Consider the following 16,048-nt stretch of genomic DNA (forward strand, 5'->3'; position numbering starts at 1 on the left):
GGGGGGGGGGCTTATTTTTCATTTTTACCTAAAAAGGGGGGGCTGTCTTATTTGATGGCCCTGCCTTATCATTGGGGAAACACGGTATATACATTACAGATTACCAGACATGTAATTGGAAAAATTGTAAGGTTATGAAAGGAAGGGGATCTGACATTCAATAAACATTCTCTGGTGGGGACTTAAACACTGCCAATAAACACAGGGACCTAGAAAATCCCTTAGTATTATTGATTAGAAACACTATATGGACAATGAGTAGCACATATAAGGTAAGCATTTTGGTTTATCCTACATTCACAGGTAACTTGTGTTGCACAGATAGGGTGACTTGCTTATTAAATGGCAGCTGCAGTAGTTTGGGAAATAAAAATACCAATTTGAATTCTTCCATCTGCCTAAATAGGCCTAAATAAATTGGGATAAATTTGTCAAAACCTGACCACCACATGTGCCGATTGATTTTACATATACAGTATGTCTGTCATAGGAGTATTCATAAATAACAATATATCAAAACAGCTGCTTTTAGATTCTTTAAGGTTTGGATCATAATGAATGTCCATATAAGATATATGTAAACCTGAAGAAACCATAGTTGTTGAGGGTATAGTTGAAAGCTTCACTGCACTTATTATTAGTTTTTACATAAAGGTCAAATAGATAGTTTTGATACATTTACAATATGATTTCTGGTGAATTTTTTCATATCTTTATTTGGCCTAATTGTAAAGTCTGTTTCTGTAAATTTGTTTAAAAAAAATTATGTGTCACTTGCCGTTATTAAGCATTTGGTTATTTGTAACCTTTGTAACTTACATAGTTACATAGTAAGTCAGGTTAAGAAAAGACTGTCAAGTTCAACCACTAGGGCAATTAACATATTCCAGATATAAATTCCTATGGACAGAAAAAAAAACCCTGGTACAATTTGCTGCAACAGGGGAAAAAATCCTTCCTGATTCCATGAGGCAATCAGATGTTCCCTGGATCAGCAGTCTGTTATCTTTACTTTAAAGCTTTATTACCCAGGTATTTTACCTTGACTAGTGCATGGATTTTGTATATTGAGCCCACATTGTGTAGATTTTGTGATCTACCTTTCTTCCACATTCTGAAAACATATTGACAGGGTTGTTGACTACTTCTAAGTAAGCCTAGTTGCATGTGAGTGAAAATATGTAGGAATGTTGTATTGCACGCTTCTTAGATGGTCATAGATAGATACAAGATATAAATATGTTCTGTGTAATATAATATAGAGTCATGGAAGCCATAGAAAAAGAGGCGTAACTGAAAAACATGCTATAAAAAGATTAGGTGGCATGCACTCCTCCAACGTAGGGAGAGGTATAGTCCCAATACTAATATACCATCAGGCTTTTTTAGTGAAAAAGGCACTAGCTAGATCCTTCCTTGGGTGGCTAGTTGTTATAGCCAAAATTCTGGAGGCCAAAATATAAGCAGGCCAAAATGAAAATGATTCTTTCTGCTGACCTTTAGAGTTTTTTTTTCTGTTTCCCATTTAGGGAATAATTAACAACCTTTTTTTAGAATATTACATTTTTAATGATAATTTGATAGTTCTTTTTTACTACCTAGGAATAATTAAGGTCTGCAATTCTAAAACCCAATTCCCTGTTCATCAAAAAAAGAAAACAGGGGCAGGATTGGTGGAGGTTCTGTCCCTGTGCATACTTCTACTTGGAAGAGATTGGGCCTGATTTATACATGTTCTCCAAGACTGGAGAAAATAGACTGTCATTGGAGAACTTGGGTGATCCAGCAAACCTGGATCAGATTTTTCAAAAATTATTTGCTGGTATTTGAAATGTATTCAATCCAGATCTATTCCAGGTTTGCTGGATCACCCAGGGCCTCCCATGATAGTCTATCTTCTCCGGTTTTTGGGATTCTTAATGAATCAGACCTATTGTCTTGTCAATGACTTTTAAAAAGTCCAATGCTCCCAAAAATAATATTATCCAAATAAAGCAATCCTTTTATATATTGAGGAGATTGTTTTACATGTCAAACTTGTTTTTTTGACAACCAGGAAAGCAGTATAGCAACCAAGCTGCAAATGCAGTTCAGGTTCCGATTACGTCTTTTATTGTAAAAGAAATAAAGAGCTTTGTAAGTTTGTTAGAGTTGGCATCCTCTACATAATGTTAGTTCAAATTTGTGTTCAAAATGTTTGGAAAACCCCTGATACTGTAAATGTAACTTAGTGTTTCTCAACCAGGGTTCCTCAAGAGGTTGCTAGGGGTTCCTTCAGTAATAAGCAATTTGTGCCTCTCAGATCGGAATAACTGACACCAATGATGTGGCTTGGGTGACATTGTTCCCAAAGGCCAGCAATGTAAGAGATATTCTTCCAACTGACCACCACGCTGATATACTGTGAGCTGTGGATATAGTAATTATAGCAAGGGTTCCCTAAAGACTTGAAAGGTAATTCAAAGAGCTTCTCCATGTTAAAAAGTTTGAGAAACACTGATGTGGTTATCTTAGGTATTATCTGCTAACTATTATGTCTTAATATTATATTTGCCAGTATAGCTATCTATGATACACAGAATTTCTTTTAATGGGACATTTGGATGTAGGTTTCTTTTACTAATGTTTTGATCCACCAGAAATAAAATTCCCTCAATCCCTACTCAAGTCCATTGAAATGATCCGACATTACATAACTATTATACCAGCCAAAAACACAAAATTTCTATTCATTCATATCATAGTTCCTCCCTAGTTATTAACCTTTGCTTCACTCTTCTGGCTTTATATTTTATGTGGTGCACTGTTAAGTACTCTTTCCCAGACCAGAAAACTTCAAATTTATCAAAAAGTTTTTTTTTGCCGGCAGTTTATTGGAATATTCATAAATCAGTGCCAGATAAAAGGTTTCTTTAGAAGTAAAGGATTCATTACATATAAAAGTATTCCAGCTGCATTATGTATAATGTTTAGGTTTTTTTTTATTTAAACAATCCTCACCATATTTTATGACCTACACTCCCTAAACACAGATTGTCCCTAACCACTGCTTGTTTTATGATCTAGTTAATTTGTGTCATTAAAAGGAGGTTGCAATGTCATGCTTGCACCTGCAGCTCTGCATATTGAGAATACTAATTTGGAAGGGTCTATCCAATTGATATAACCTTTGCTGTTCCTCACAGCTCATGCTGCTGGCCTTGACAGAGGCTCATTTGCAGTGTAGCATTAAACTACCAGGAACACAGAAAGGTTAATATAACAAATGGAGGAGCAAGTCAAGAAATAGCTTTGCATGTCCTCATACAGCAAATTTGGTCTGGTTAGAATCTGTAATCACACAAAAAAAATTCATTAGAAGTAGGAAACTGCAGAATTCAATAAAGATTTGTTATCCTAAACCAGCAAGATGAATCAGCATTGAACCTAGAAAATAAAGGGTATGTTTACTTGAGCTTTTCTTTTTTAATTGGGATGGTTTATTTTCATTTATGTAGGTCATTCTCACATCATGTGTAATAAATGACTAACTACAACTGTTTATCCTTGTTCTAAGTTTGCCTTTTCAACCTTACTGAGACAATGATATTCAATAAGTGGAATATAAATTAAAGAGCTTTTTAAAGACGCTTCTTTAGCAACTTCACTTAAAACTAAAAACGATATGTTTAGAAAGTCGAGTATAAGGACTGCCAAGCCCTTGATAATGTAGATTGTGCCATGGCAGTCACAACTCACTGAACTCACTAAAGAAAACAAAACATCTAATTAGAAATGTTGGGCTATCAAAACAAAAATGATTGTTACTGAAATGTGGTAATGATTGTGCACTGTGACAAACATTTGCTCTGGTTTTGGAATAAACCAAATATCTTTTATTTACCGTATATTGCAACGATCCTTCATATTAAACAATGCATTAGGTAAATACCCTGTTTTAGGTTGATTGAAAATTATTGGTTTGTTTTACTTGAAAGGCTGAACTGACAGCACTGCAGAAATTCCATGACTTAACAAGTTTCCTATTCTAATCCACAAGGTTTTATTTTTAATGTTTTAAAGCGGCATGCAATAAACTCAGGGATATCCTCCTAAACAATCATGTGAAGGCCAAGCAATGACTACATGAATTGTAAATGGATATCACTGCACAATAGTCCCTCTCTTTGTCATGTGCTAATTGAGACTTTTTTGGCATATACTCCAAAATAAACTCTAACAGCAGCAGGCCTATGACTTAATAGCCATTACCTGGTATCATTTGATGTATGCTGCATCTTAGCATCACATTGGCTGTCTGTGTGCAGCATCAACACCCTGCATGGTCCTATTCTTACTATAGCACTGGTACGCCAAGCTCTCATTGTTTGTACTGATCTTATGTTCTCTCTGACACCAGCCAAGCTCCTAATCATGTCTTTATTTTCACAGATTCCCATTCAGAGCATGAACCTTTCCTTCACAGAGTAAACTCGCATGCCTTATGTTTTCCATTGCCTCTAAAAACTAACCCTGTCTTTATTTTTTTTCTTTCTCTTTCTCTACTTCCATGTTTTTGTCTTTTTTGTTTTACTGCACTTGTTGGATCTTGTGTTTTTCTATTCTTGTTGTTGGTCCATTCTTTCTTCTTGTATTGTCTATGACTTGTGCAGTGTTCTAAGACTAAGGCCACAGAATCTGCTTTAAAGGAGCAGCTGGACTTTTCCCCTCAGCATCCTCACAGTAAAAAACTATTCAGTATTCCTGAAGTTGCAGAGGAAGAAAGTGGAGAACACTCTGAGCTCTTGCACAGAGGACATTCTGTAGGCAAGGCTTATAGAGCCAAAGGAGACATAGCTAGAACTAACAGGGTGCCAAGGGCTAGTAGTCAAGATGGGCGACACCAGAGCCCATGGAATTTCTCTAAGTGTAGGTTTAATGGGGCTGCTCCATATTCAGATGATTTTATATGTGAGGGGAGCAAGCTTGGACCTCTCTCCAGGAGCCCAGACAGCGGCTTGGATTGCGGAAGTGAAGATGAAGAAGCCCGTTACCATTTCAGGAAAGGCTGCAGCTCTATTGCTAGAAATGCCACACATGAGCCCCAACCAAATACTGTATGTCATAGAGACCCAAAGCAAATGCTGACACGCAGGAAAACCCTCACCAGGCAAAGCAGCGTGGAGGAGGATTTTGGTGATGTGAGCTCAGACGTTTTAGATAACACAAGTGCTTCCAAGTGCCACACTGAAAACCATGAACTGCCGCCATGTGTCAGGGAATTTACTAACAGAGACTATGCATGCTGGAAATCAGACACATGTAAGAAAAACTGTAGGCCAACTCACAGAGACACGGAAAAACCTCTGGTGTGTTCAATGAAAATCCTTCTTGCCATCTGCTTGCCAAATCACTTGTGGGCTTTTTTGATTCTTTCTTTTATCTCTTTCTGTGGGTTTCCATTTGGGACCACTGCTGATTACCTGCAATTTATCAAGCTTTTTGATTTCTCAGTTAGCACTGCTTCACAGGCTTTAGACCATTCTCTGCCTTATTCTTTTGCTTCTAGTTTCAGTAATTTGCTGTATTTTCTGTTTGTGTGTTTATTTAAGAGAAGTTATAACTCTAATTTCTGGCTCTTATTTTTCACATTTATGTTACAGGACAACTGAAATTACATTTTACTTAATGGTTAGCTGAAGGTTCCCTAACATTTATGATATTTTGAACTTAAATGGACAGTGTGGATACCCTCTTATGGAATATTAAGTCTTTTTTTCTTAGGTGTTGTGTCATTACTGCCGAAAGGATGTGGTTGGATATTAGGCATTTCAACTAAGCATGCAACCAGAATCAGCAGAATCAAGTTGATGTATCATTTGATTAGTCTGGAAAATCATTTGAATCCCTTGAACTGTCAGCATGACTGGCTTCAAATGTCTAGCTTGAACTTTTGCTGCTAATACACATTATGCAGTCAGAAGTAAATTTCCAGTAAGTGGTTTTCTTTTGGGGAAATATATAAGGCAATATGACCCTAAACTTCCAGTTTAGGCAAAGTTCACTTATTCATTGTGGCCCCTTCCTTCTTCATAAAATGAAGCAAAAAGTACCAGTAAGAAAGAAAATAGTTACATAGTAAATAGAGCAGAGGGTGATAACTCCCTCCAGTTGACAGAATTATTGCGAATACAGACTAGCCTAAATCTCACAAGATTAGACTGTGCTACAGCACAGCAAAGACTTCTTGACAGAATTAAGGGAAGTAACATGATGTCACCCTTATCTTGGTGCTATGGGAAAAAAAATGGAAAAAGTAACAGTTTTGGAAAAGGAGCCCTTGAATAAGTGGACTTTGTCACTTTCATTCAGTATTTTCATAAATAATTAGATTCTTTCTTTTTTTAAGCATATGTAAAAACTAAATGGTCTAATTTGGATTGCAAATGGAAGAATAAGAAACACTTGTTGGATTATTATTGTTGTCTGTCTACATGCTGGGGAGGTTCACTCTTCTATTTTTCCTGGTCGTTAGCATCAACATCCAGTAATAAGAAATCTGGAATTTTGAAGTCATCGGAAAACAAAAAGCCAGGGTAAATATTCCACGGGGGGCAGCTGTTCCACTGACATTTAAATTTGCTCTGTTTAAAAATCCTCCTAATTCCTGTTGTGTCTCCAGGCAAGAAGTGAAGGAACATCTCCACAAAGGGCAATAGATAAATGTAATTTGACAGTGATTTTAAAGCCTTATACTAGGTTTGAGTTTCCCTCTCCATAACCCCCCCCCCCCCCCCCCATTCTGGTGTATAATTTATACCTACTTTGCATAACATTCAGCATCCTGCACTGTAAGTGATCTGGATTAGAGGTAAGTACTGCAGCAAAAGAATTTTTTCCAGTTTCACTACTGCTGGGGGACACTTTAAAATAAGCTCAATTTTAGGCTTTACCCTTACTATGCTCTATCTAAAAGTAGTGTTCTTACAATTTCTCTGACTGTGTGACTGCTGAGAAGGAAGCAAGAACTACAAAACAGCAGATGATTAATTTGGTACTGTAATACCTTCCCAAATATAAATTCCTTTAGGAGAAGACTATCTTTATAACACATTCAAAAGATAGTGAGCATGCGTTCATGTTTCTTTATTTGGAAACTAAAGCTTAAAAACACGATTAGAAATAAAATCTTTGTTCTTGGCAAAACACAATCTATATTTACAGAATCATTTTGTGTATAAAATAGTATGCATAATATAGTATTTTAACAGTGCTGTAAAATAGTGATAAATATTTGATACACAATAGTATATACATGATTGAGACTACCTAAGGGCTCTTTGATATTTATATATTCATTTAAAGGATTTGAGGACACCATCTTAGAAAAATCGTTGAACAACCATAAAGTACCTTATATACTGTGCAAGCAAGCATGAACAGTTAAGCACCTTTTCCCGTAAATTATGGAAATGGTATTTACCCATTTGCTGGGTAACTTTAGAAAACAACCTCACTTCCCTAAATATATTGATTGGATAGTAAAGGAGCGTAAGCACAGTGATAAGGTTATTGACCATAGACGCTCCCATGTTTTTAAAACCAGTTAAACAAGGATGAGTGCTACTGTGCAATGTTTTAAAGAAGCCTGGTACTAAGAAAGTTGGTCACATTACCTTGAATAGATAACTGAATTAAATTGAGTTTTTAAGTTTTATGAAATTTCCACTTTAAAATAGAACTTACACCTGACCACAAATGCACAAATTACAGATTGTTGATCTGAGCATTTTAACAATTACTGATTCAATCAGTTCTCATTAGCACTCATATATCAGGAAAGGGGTGTGTAGATCCACTCATACAGGGCACTTCCAGTTTTCAGCAATGTCCATGCACTAAATACTAATAACTAATAGAGTAATATTCTGTAAATTGTTTTAGTCCTGAGAAAAAATTAATAATTTAAAATTATGATTATAAAGCTATAAATTTTATACAGAGATATCATGTACATTGTTACTGTTTGAAAACCTTGATTGGTAGCACATTACTCATGTAAACAACCAGTTTATGTAGTATGTAAAAACATTTCCTATGATTTCTCTTTTATTTTGAAATGAGTTCCTTCCCCTCCATATTCAGAAATAATTTCTGTATCTAAACCTTTGACTGGCAAATAACAAAAATAGTTATTCTTTTGTCTACCAGGTTCTAATAAATGTAAACCATATGCTCTTTCCTGTTATCATTTCTACATTCAGGTAGTTGTATTGCATATCTATGTCCCTCTCAGCAGAAATGGTCATTGGCTGCTTTGGATATTCAAAGCAGTCAATTTTCCTGTGATAGTATTGACTGTAAGGCACCCCCCCCTTCATCTTCCTCTATAGCCATAGAAAAATCTCTGGTAGTCTTAATGAGCTGATGGGCTTTTGCTTGCTTGAAAAGGAAAGTAATTGGCAATTTTCTCTACCTGAAAAACTGCTTTAGGTACCTGTCCTGCTTTATTTTATCTAATGCTTATCATATTACAATCACCTAAAATCAAAAGGTTCACTTTAACAATATTGTGTTAAAAAAGAGACTGCATTTTAGTTTTTAGTTTTATTTTGTATATGTTTCCTTGAAAACTATTTCCTATTTAACTGGGAGATATTAATGTCATACACATGGTGCTGACCCTAATGGGCAATATGTTGCACCCCTTTCTTTTAGGAATGACTTGCAGGCATTAGTCTGATTCCCTAAACCTTTTTTGTGAATTCTTGGTAGTGTTCACAATAATGGCCCTGTAACACAAAGGCCGATTTTACACAACTCTCTAGGAAGTATTTGATTGTCAGAAGCAAATATATGTCTCTATTGTGCCTATTTGTGAGTCTACAGTTCTAATACTGTAAGGCACATGTATATACAGTGGTCCAAAGCCCTGCTTTTACTTCACGTATATTGATGCATGGCAGTCCTATGAACCCTTTTCTTTTCTGCCATTGGTGACAGGCTTCTTCTTTTATAATGGTGGTGGAAGGGGTTGGTCTGGCACCATGTGGAAGAGTCTTTTTTTTTTACAGCTAAGCTTCCCATGGGCTCAGCAATGTGGAAATTCATAGATATGGATCCACTGGCATTGTACAAGCAGTCAAACTGCACATAGGGATACTGCCACTTAATTGAATGCTACATTTTCCTGTGCCAGTTACCGACACTCTCTTTTCTCTTTCAGGTCATTGTCTAACATGCTAGCCCACAGTAATCTCAATAGTCTGGTTGACCTTATCAGGAGCAGGAATTTTGCCCTAAACTGTAAGCCTTGTCCTTTGGGACACATGCTGCCATTTCATAATTGAGAACCAAGATCACAACGCACAAAAGTACCAAGTACCAAAAAAGAACCAAGATCACAACGTGCAAAGTGCAAGTGCAAACTGAAAAACTTTCAATAAAAAATAAATAGAATTTGCAGTAAGAGCAGAATAACATGGATCTTAATTGGTTGCTATGGGTGCTTTGTATTACTTTGCACTGTTTATTAAATTATCATGGCCATGTTAGAATTCTGTTTGCCTGTGGAAAAAATCCTATACATTGTTTTTTTAGATTTGGACTGGATTTGTTTTTTTATATTAATCGCAAGAGGTGTCCCCACTGTTGTCACCTTTCTATATCTTTCAGCTAACCTTTTAGTTAAATGTAAAGTTTAGTTGCCTTAAGAGCTTCTGCTTTAAGCTGTAGTTTGTACTCTAAATAGTTTTATTTTACTTTATAGCAGATTAGTTACGGTGTATGCCTGTGTTCAGCTTCTAGGTAATCACTCTACCTTGGGAAGAACGGAAAGAGTGGATCACCCAGTACAGCGGTTCTCACATGGTAGTACAGTGCCACAAAGACCGCGACCTATGATGGTTCCATCTATTGGTTAGTTGGATAGCCTGTTTTGTGTTTTATTCTTACTCCTTTGTAAACTTAGGTGGTGTGAGTAAAAGTGTGTTTTAGTTGGTGGTATTTTCTACAGTGGTCAATATTCTGAAGTTTGAGACTGTTTTCTACAGTTTAATATTTGCTAGTTATTGAAAATGTTTATTATGCTGTGTGTGTAATGTATACAATATTCAAAACACTTTACAGTATGACACAATTTTTTATATATTCTAGGACTAAAGCATATATATTGTATATTGCAGGGCTAGTTTTCACATTGTATACAAATGCACAAACACTGAATTCATGCTGCTAAGGTCCTGCTTACAAACACCAATCAGAATATTTTATCAGAGTATATGATTTGGAATTATTAGGAGAGCAATCTTTTGACCCTGCTGTGGTTACAGTTCTTTACTACTTAACTTTGAAAAGTGTAAACTTTTCCTGTTGACCGAAATAAATACCTGAATGAGTGAGTATGTACAGACATAACAGATAATGATCCTAATAAGAAAAATTATGATTTCATTACTATACCTCAAGGCTGATTAAAGCAAAATGCATGTCAGTCCAATAAACCATTAAAGGAGTATATTTATTTGTGCACAGTATTTGTTATCATTGACAATGCTCAATCTTCTTTGCCATAGCACAAAATACTATATTAGGTTGTATTTAATCTGATTTTACTGCACTAACTGATAATTCATTATTACAGTCTGGAAGTAAATCTGTACAATTTGTATATACAATCCTATGGAAGACATTATGTTTCACTCCTAAAAGGACAGCACTTTTTTTTTACAGCAAAGTTACACTATTTGTCAGTTAAATGTTGTGCCCATATTCATTTACATGTCCCATCTGTTTCCATTTACATTTCAAGTCCATGCACCTTTTCCCTCCTACTCTGATTTGTATATAGACATTTAGTAGTAAAGGTGAATACACATGAGCATGTGTTCCTTTCTGGACTAAAACATTTTTTTGCATTATGGCCTGTCATATGATGTGAGGATCACTATTCTATTTTGATAGGTACAAGTACCAAAACCTTGAATAAATCTTAAAATCTGAAATCTTATCAAAATATAAGAGTATAAAATTTGTCACTAAAGGCTAGAAAAGATAAATGAGATCCTAAAATGTTCATTAATGGTGGGAAACAGCCCAATATTCTCCACCCAGGCAGGCAGCTCAAGGTGTTAGTCTTATGGAACCAACGGGTAGCATTTATTAGGTATTGGTTTAGTTCAACAGTTAGCTACTTTATACTTGTGACAGATTTATTAATGACAGTACGCTATAATTATATTAGTCTGTAGAATTCTAAACGACTGATATTACAATGTTAAAACAAAAAAGATACTGTTGTCTTGCTGATTCTGAGAAAAATGACAGTGCTTGCGCATAGTAGCCTATTTACCTTACCAGCTCTTCCACAACACTCTCATAGCACATGGGACAGTGCTTAAACCTAATGAATGACCTCTACAGACAGGCAAAGACAGATCCTAAGCAGGTACAATAAGCAGAAATTTATAGGGAGATCTATTAGTTCATGTTATGTTATAACCCCAGAAATGCTGCAGTATATTTTCTTTTATATAAAATGTAAAACCTTACTTAGCATGTAGTAGTATTTGTACCTAGAAAGCATAGGGATCTTTTTCATTCATTGTTGCTTTCCATTACTGCAATAATTGAAAATGTGATAATTTAAAAACATACATTGCTAAACATTAGCATTTTTGGTTCAAAAGGATATACAGTATTTGCTGTTCAACTTTGACATCAAATTGTAATTCACTAGCAATAAATATTGCTCCCATCTACTTGAACCATTTCACCAGTTTGTGGAAGCCCAAGCATGTTGTTGCAACATTCCATGTTTGTATGTTATATCAGTGCAAACACAGAAGAGAGCTGAAAAGCAATGTTTGTGCTGCATTGTAGACTGTCACTTGTCAGTAACATTGTATCTTTAACACTGACAAGGGAACATACAATTGTTTTATGTACCTCTGCTTTAATGTAACATGTTCAGTGTTAACATGAACATGTAAAATGGATTCTACCAGTTAAGATAACCAATAAAAGTTTTTTTTTTTTTTTTTTAAAATTTATAAATACATATTTATTTTTTTTTTAGAGCTAAAGACACTGGTATAAAAATAGGAAGTTTGAAGCATACCTTGCTCAGGATATGCTTATATATTAATAAAGGATGCTCGAACAAAGAACCAACTTTAAAAAATCCCACAACATAAAAAAAAAACACATTTAAGTTTAGATATGGTCTGTTTAAAAGTAACCATTGGCTCTACGGAACATGAATGTGTTACAGAAAGAGGCACCCTGTAAATTAGGGGCACTAGTCTCCATGGTCCTCTGTTCCGAATACACAGAGCGTGTTTAATAGCTCCTTCCCTTTTTTTCCATAGAAATTACAATGGACAGTAACAGTGAAGGTGGCCGTTCTCGGTCAGGTAGTGAGGGAAATATTTCACCTGTAAAAGAAGAATCTTATTATCGCAGCTTTGGAGGACATAGGAAGTGGTCTCCGCACCGTACCAGGGCTTCTGACGATAGATACGGTATGCAAAATAAAACCTTCTTGCTCCTTTTCAACCAAGAACTGGTTTTAAATTCTTCAGGTTTTATGTCTCTGTAGGGTTGGGCGTCAGACAATTTTTTGGAATTAGCACTTATCTGAGGGTGCTCTGCTTAATCATTTATAATTTTCTTGGCAAGTTTTTAGATCAGTTTTAGCAAATGAAAATAGAGGAAAGGCCTAAAATTCTAAAATCACTAAGAACAGATTGAAGGCTTGCAGATATACTTTTGTTTTTGGCCATTAATGTGCTGTGCAATGAGCAACCACGTTTGCATGCAGTGCAGCATGTGTGCAGGGCTTACAGTGCAACTTTCCCTCCATCCCCACTGATGTAGACTGTCCCAGCTTAGGGGAAAGAAAGGTAGGATTGCACCCACTTCATGTCCATCATTGCCATTCAGTCATGCTGTATGTGTTGTTGTGTAATATCTTGCATTGCATGCACTTTCTTCCATTGGCCTCTCATATCAAACAAAAATTTGTATGTAAAAATGCCTGATATCCAGCTGTTGCTACAATGGTTTTGTGTGCTCCTTACATACTGCTTTCTATTTAAATGCATAATTAACCAGGCTTACTGTTCAAATTCGTTGTGGTAAATTATTTGCTTTCAGGGGAAATCAGCTTTGTTTTTGTGTGATGTGCGCTACATTTTGTGTAATTTGTACACTCTGCTTCAGTGTCTAAAAATTTGGTCAATACAGTTGGGCATACAAAGACTGCTGTGTATACTTTGACTCTTCCTTCAGATAGTTATGGCAGCCGTGAGCAGATTTCATCTGAAATGTATGAAGAATCAGAAACAGATGGTGGGATGGAGGATTATCCTGTAAGAATATTTGTGGCACTTTTTGACTATGACCCAAGAACCATGTCCCCAAATCCAGATGCTGCAGAAGAAGAACTTCCCTTCAAGGAGGGCCAAATAATAAAGGTGACTTTACACGTTCTGTGCCAATTGCATTAAAATCCTAGGATTGCATAGTAAAAGGAAACAGATTTAAGACTATTAGTTTCTCATTGTATGAGTACGATAGTAAATATCAACTATCTATGGCTAAATCAGACAAATCTCTATTAAAAGAATACTTCTTTAACCAGCAACATGTATGAATTTAAATTTAATAGAGTTCACCAGTGTTAAATTGATTAATTTATTTCTGTTCAAAATATCTAAACATCCAGCAGGTCAGGATCAAGAGACTATGAATATTAGAATTAATTTTGGAAGTTGGTTTTCTCAATTACACCAAAATTCTATATAAATCACTGCTTGCTTCTGTCTACTAAATCATCCAGGGGCTCAGAAGACAACGAAAGGATCCAATATCCTCAATTAACAGGACATTTTGTCAAACAAAAAAGACATTTATGTATTTATTACTAGTTTTAGGGTTTTAAATCATGCTTGTAAATCCAAAGAACTGATTTCTCTTATGGTCAAGCTCTCCTAACTTGGTGGCAATTAGTCAATAAAGGGTTCCCATCCGAATTTCAGTTAACTTAAAAAATATAGTAAAGATTCTGTAAATATAGGAAATCTTTAAAAAAAAGACTTAGTTTGTGAAAGTTTTTTAAAAAAATGCCTAAATAATTCTGCTGGAATGTACTACTCTTAACCCAACCAACTTATCTACAGGTTTATGGTGATAAAGATTCTGATGGTTTTTACCATGGTGAAAGTTGTGGGAGATCTGGCTATATCCCCTGTAACATGGTCTCTGAAATTCAAGCTGATGATGAGGAAATGATGGATCAGCTTCTTAAACAAGGATTTCTACCACTGAATACTCCTGTGGAAAAAATTGGTAGGTAATATAAAGTTTTTATACAGCCCTTGTCACCTGCTTTTGGCTTTTTACTGCACTGTCCTGGGATACAAGTCATTTATTGGCTATTAGTATTTTGCATATCTCATTTGGAATTATCAGTGAGCACCTTAAGGATTTCGCTGTCCGGATGCTTTTTCAACTTGATTTGTTCACTTCTATTTTTTTTTATATTAAGGTACGCAACAGCTGAGCTATTATGAAGATTAGCAAAATAATTGCTTTTCATCTTACAGCACTTCTTTCCAGTTCATGTTTGTTTTCTCTTCACTTCGTAATAATTCAACATGTAATGTAGTCATGACAACGTAAAAAAAAGTGGGGATTGGCAAAAATTGTAAAAAAATTAATGAAGTTCATCAAAATTTAAGCTGAACTCCAGACAGAAACTGAAAAGCCCTTGTAAGAATTTTCATTGCTTAATGTAAATAATTTCCATCTTCTTATTTGCAAGCATGAAGCATCCACAGATAAATCCTCCTTAGATACCAGGACTGTGTCGCTAGAGGACCCATGCATCTCAGACTTCTGATTTATCCCACCCACCATGGATTAGTGATTGAAAGGCCAGGAGTTTGTCTTGCCTATTCACGACTGCCATAATTTATTGTAAATGAGCCCCTAGTCTTACTCTAAATGTTGCATGATGGGTATTGTAGTTTACTATAGGGGTGCTGAAAAAAATGAAATTATGCCAACCTTTTATTAATCCCTACTTCCAATGTCCAGGCAAAGTTCCTCCATCATGTAAAAAATAATGATTTACTGGATGGAAAAAAGGTATTTTTTTTCCAAAAATAGTATACGTTAGAAAAGAAAATTGTGAGTAGGTGCAGGAACTAATTGTCAAAGCTAGAAACTATCCTGAAATTCACTTTGTCATTTTTAGGAAATTTTTCCAAATGACATAGATTGTATAGATAATCTGCCTATACTTACCTAGATTAGAACTATCATAAAACCTTCATAGCAGCAAAAACACCAGTTTATGTTGTATCTCATTTTCAGATGATCTGTGCTCGAGTCTGACATTTTTGGACTATAAGTGCAGGTCCTCCCAACAAATTGAAGCAAGGAATACATAAAATAAAATAGTAAGCCACCACCAAAAGCTCCCCTGTTAATAAATTGACCAATAGTAATAAAGCATGATTCATATGGTTACAAAGTTGATGATATGATTACAATTAAAACTCAATACATATATATATATTTAGTTTAAATTTACCTTGTTGGACCATTAAACCCACTAAAAGTGGCATGAAGTGGTACGGCAACTAATTTAGAGCATTACATTGATAAATGTTAACTTACTCAAGCTGTTATTTTCCAATTACCTTACTTTTATAATTCAATAGTCCCTTAAAACCCTGAACAAAACCTATTTTTGAACAGACCTTTTCAAACTTTATATTATGTTAGAAGGATACACTGATTTGTGAAATTGTGAGCTGTCAGTGACACACAATTTGTCAATATTTACATAAGGCAAGATCTGTGGGCACTTGGCTTGATTAATGTCTGCTCTCCACACTGGCGTGCAAAGTGGCTGAGAATGAGGTACAGCGTGGAGATGTTGCTTCATCTTCATTATAAGACTTTTGATTCTAAATGTTAATCCATCCGTCCATCCATTGCTTAAGACAACTAAGACCTTAAGGTGGAAACAAATTGTTATAGTAGCATGTTACATATATAT

At 35.4% G+C, this 16,048-nt stretch overlaps 1 protein-coding gene across 21 annotated transcripts in view; it reads left to right on the top strand.

Moving 5' to 3' along the window:
* RIMBP2 (RIMS binding protein 2) overlaps positions 1-16,048 on the top strand; it is a 216,113-nt gene that overhangs the window by 190,799 nt on the left and 9,266 nt on the right. For 11 of the 21 annotated variants that reach the window (XM_072415730.1, XM_072415735.1, XM_072415739.1 and 8 more), the window contains 5 exons: positions 4,653-5,348; positions 9,780-9,897; positions 12,348-12,500; positions 13,270-13,454; positions 14,160-14,328. In XM_072415730.1, coding sequence (XP_072271831.1) covers positions 4,653-5,348; positions 9,780-9,897; positions 12,348-12,500; positions 13,270-13,454; positions 14,160-14,328 — 1,321 coding nt within the window. The remainder of the gene's footprint in view (positions 1-4,652; positions 5,349-9,779; positions 9,898-12,347; positions 12,501-13,269; positions 13,455-14,159; positions 14,329-16,048) is intronic. The other 10 variants (XM_072415746.1, XM_072415748.1, XM_072415747.1 and 7 more) reach the window with 3 other exon arrangements.

Source organism: Pyxicephalus adspersus, chromosome 6, assembly GCF_032062135.1.
Source record: "Pyxicephalus adspersus chromosome 6, UCB_Pads_2.0, whole genome shotgun sequence".
NCBI lineage: Eukaryota > Metazoa > Chordata > Amphibia > Anura > Pyxicephalidae > Pyxicephalus > Pyxicephalus adspersus.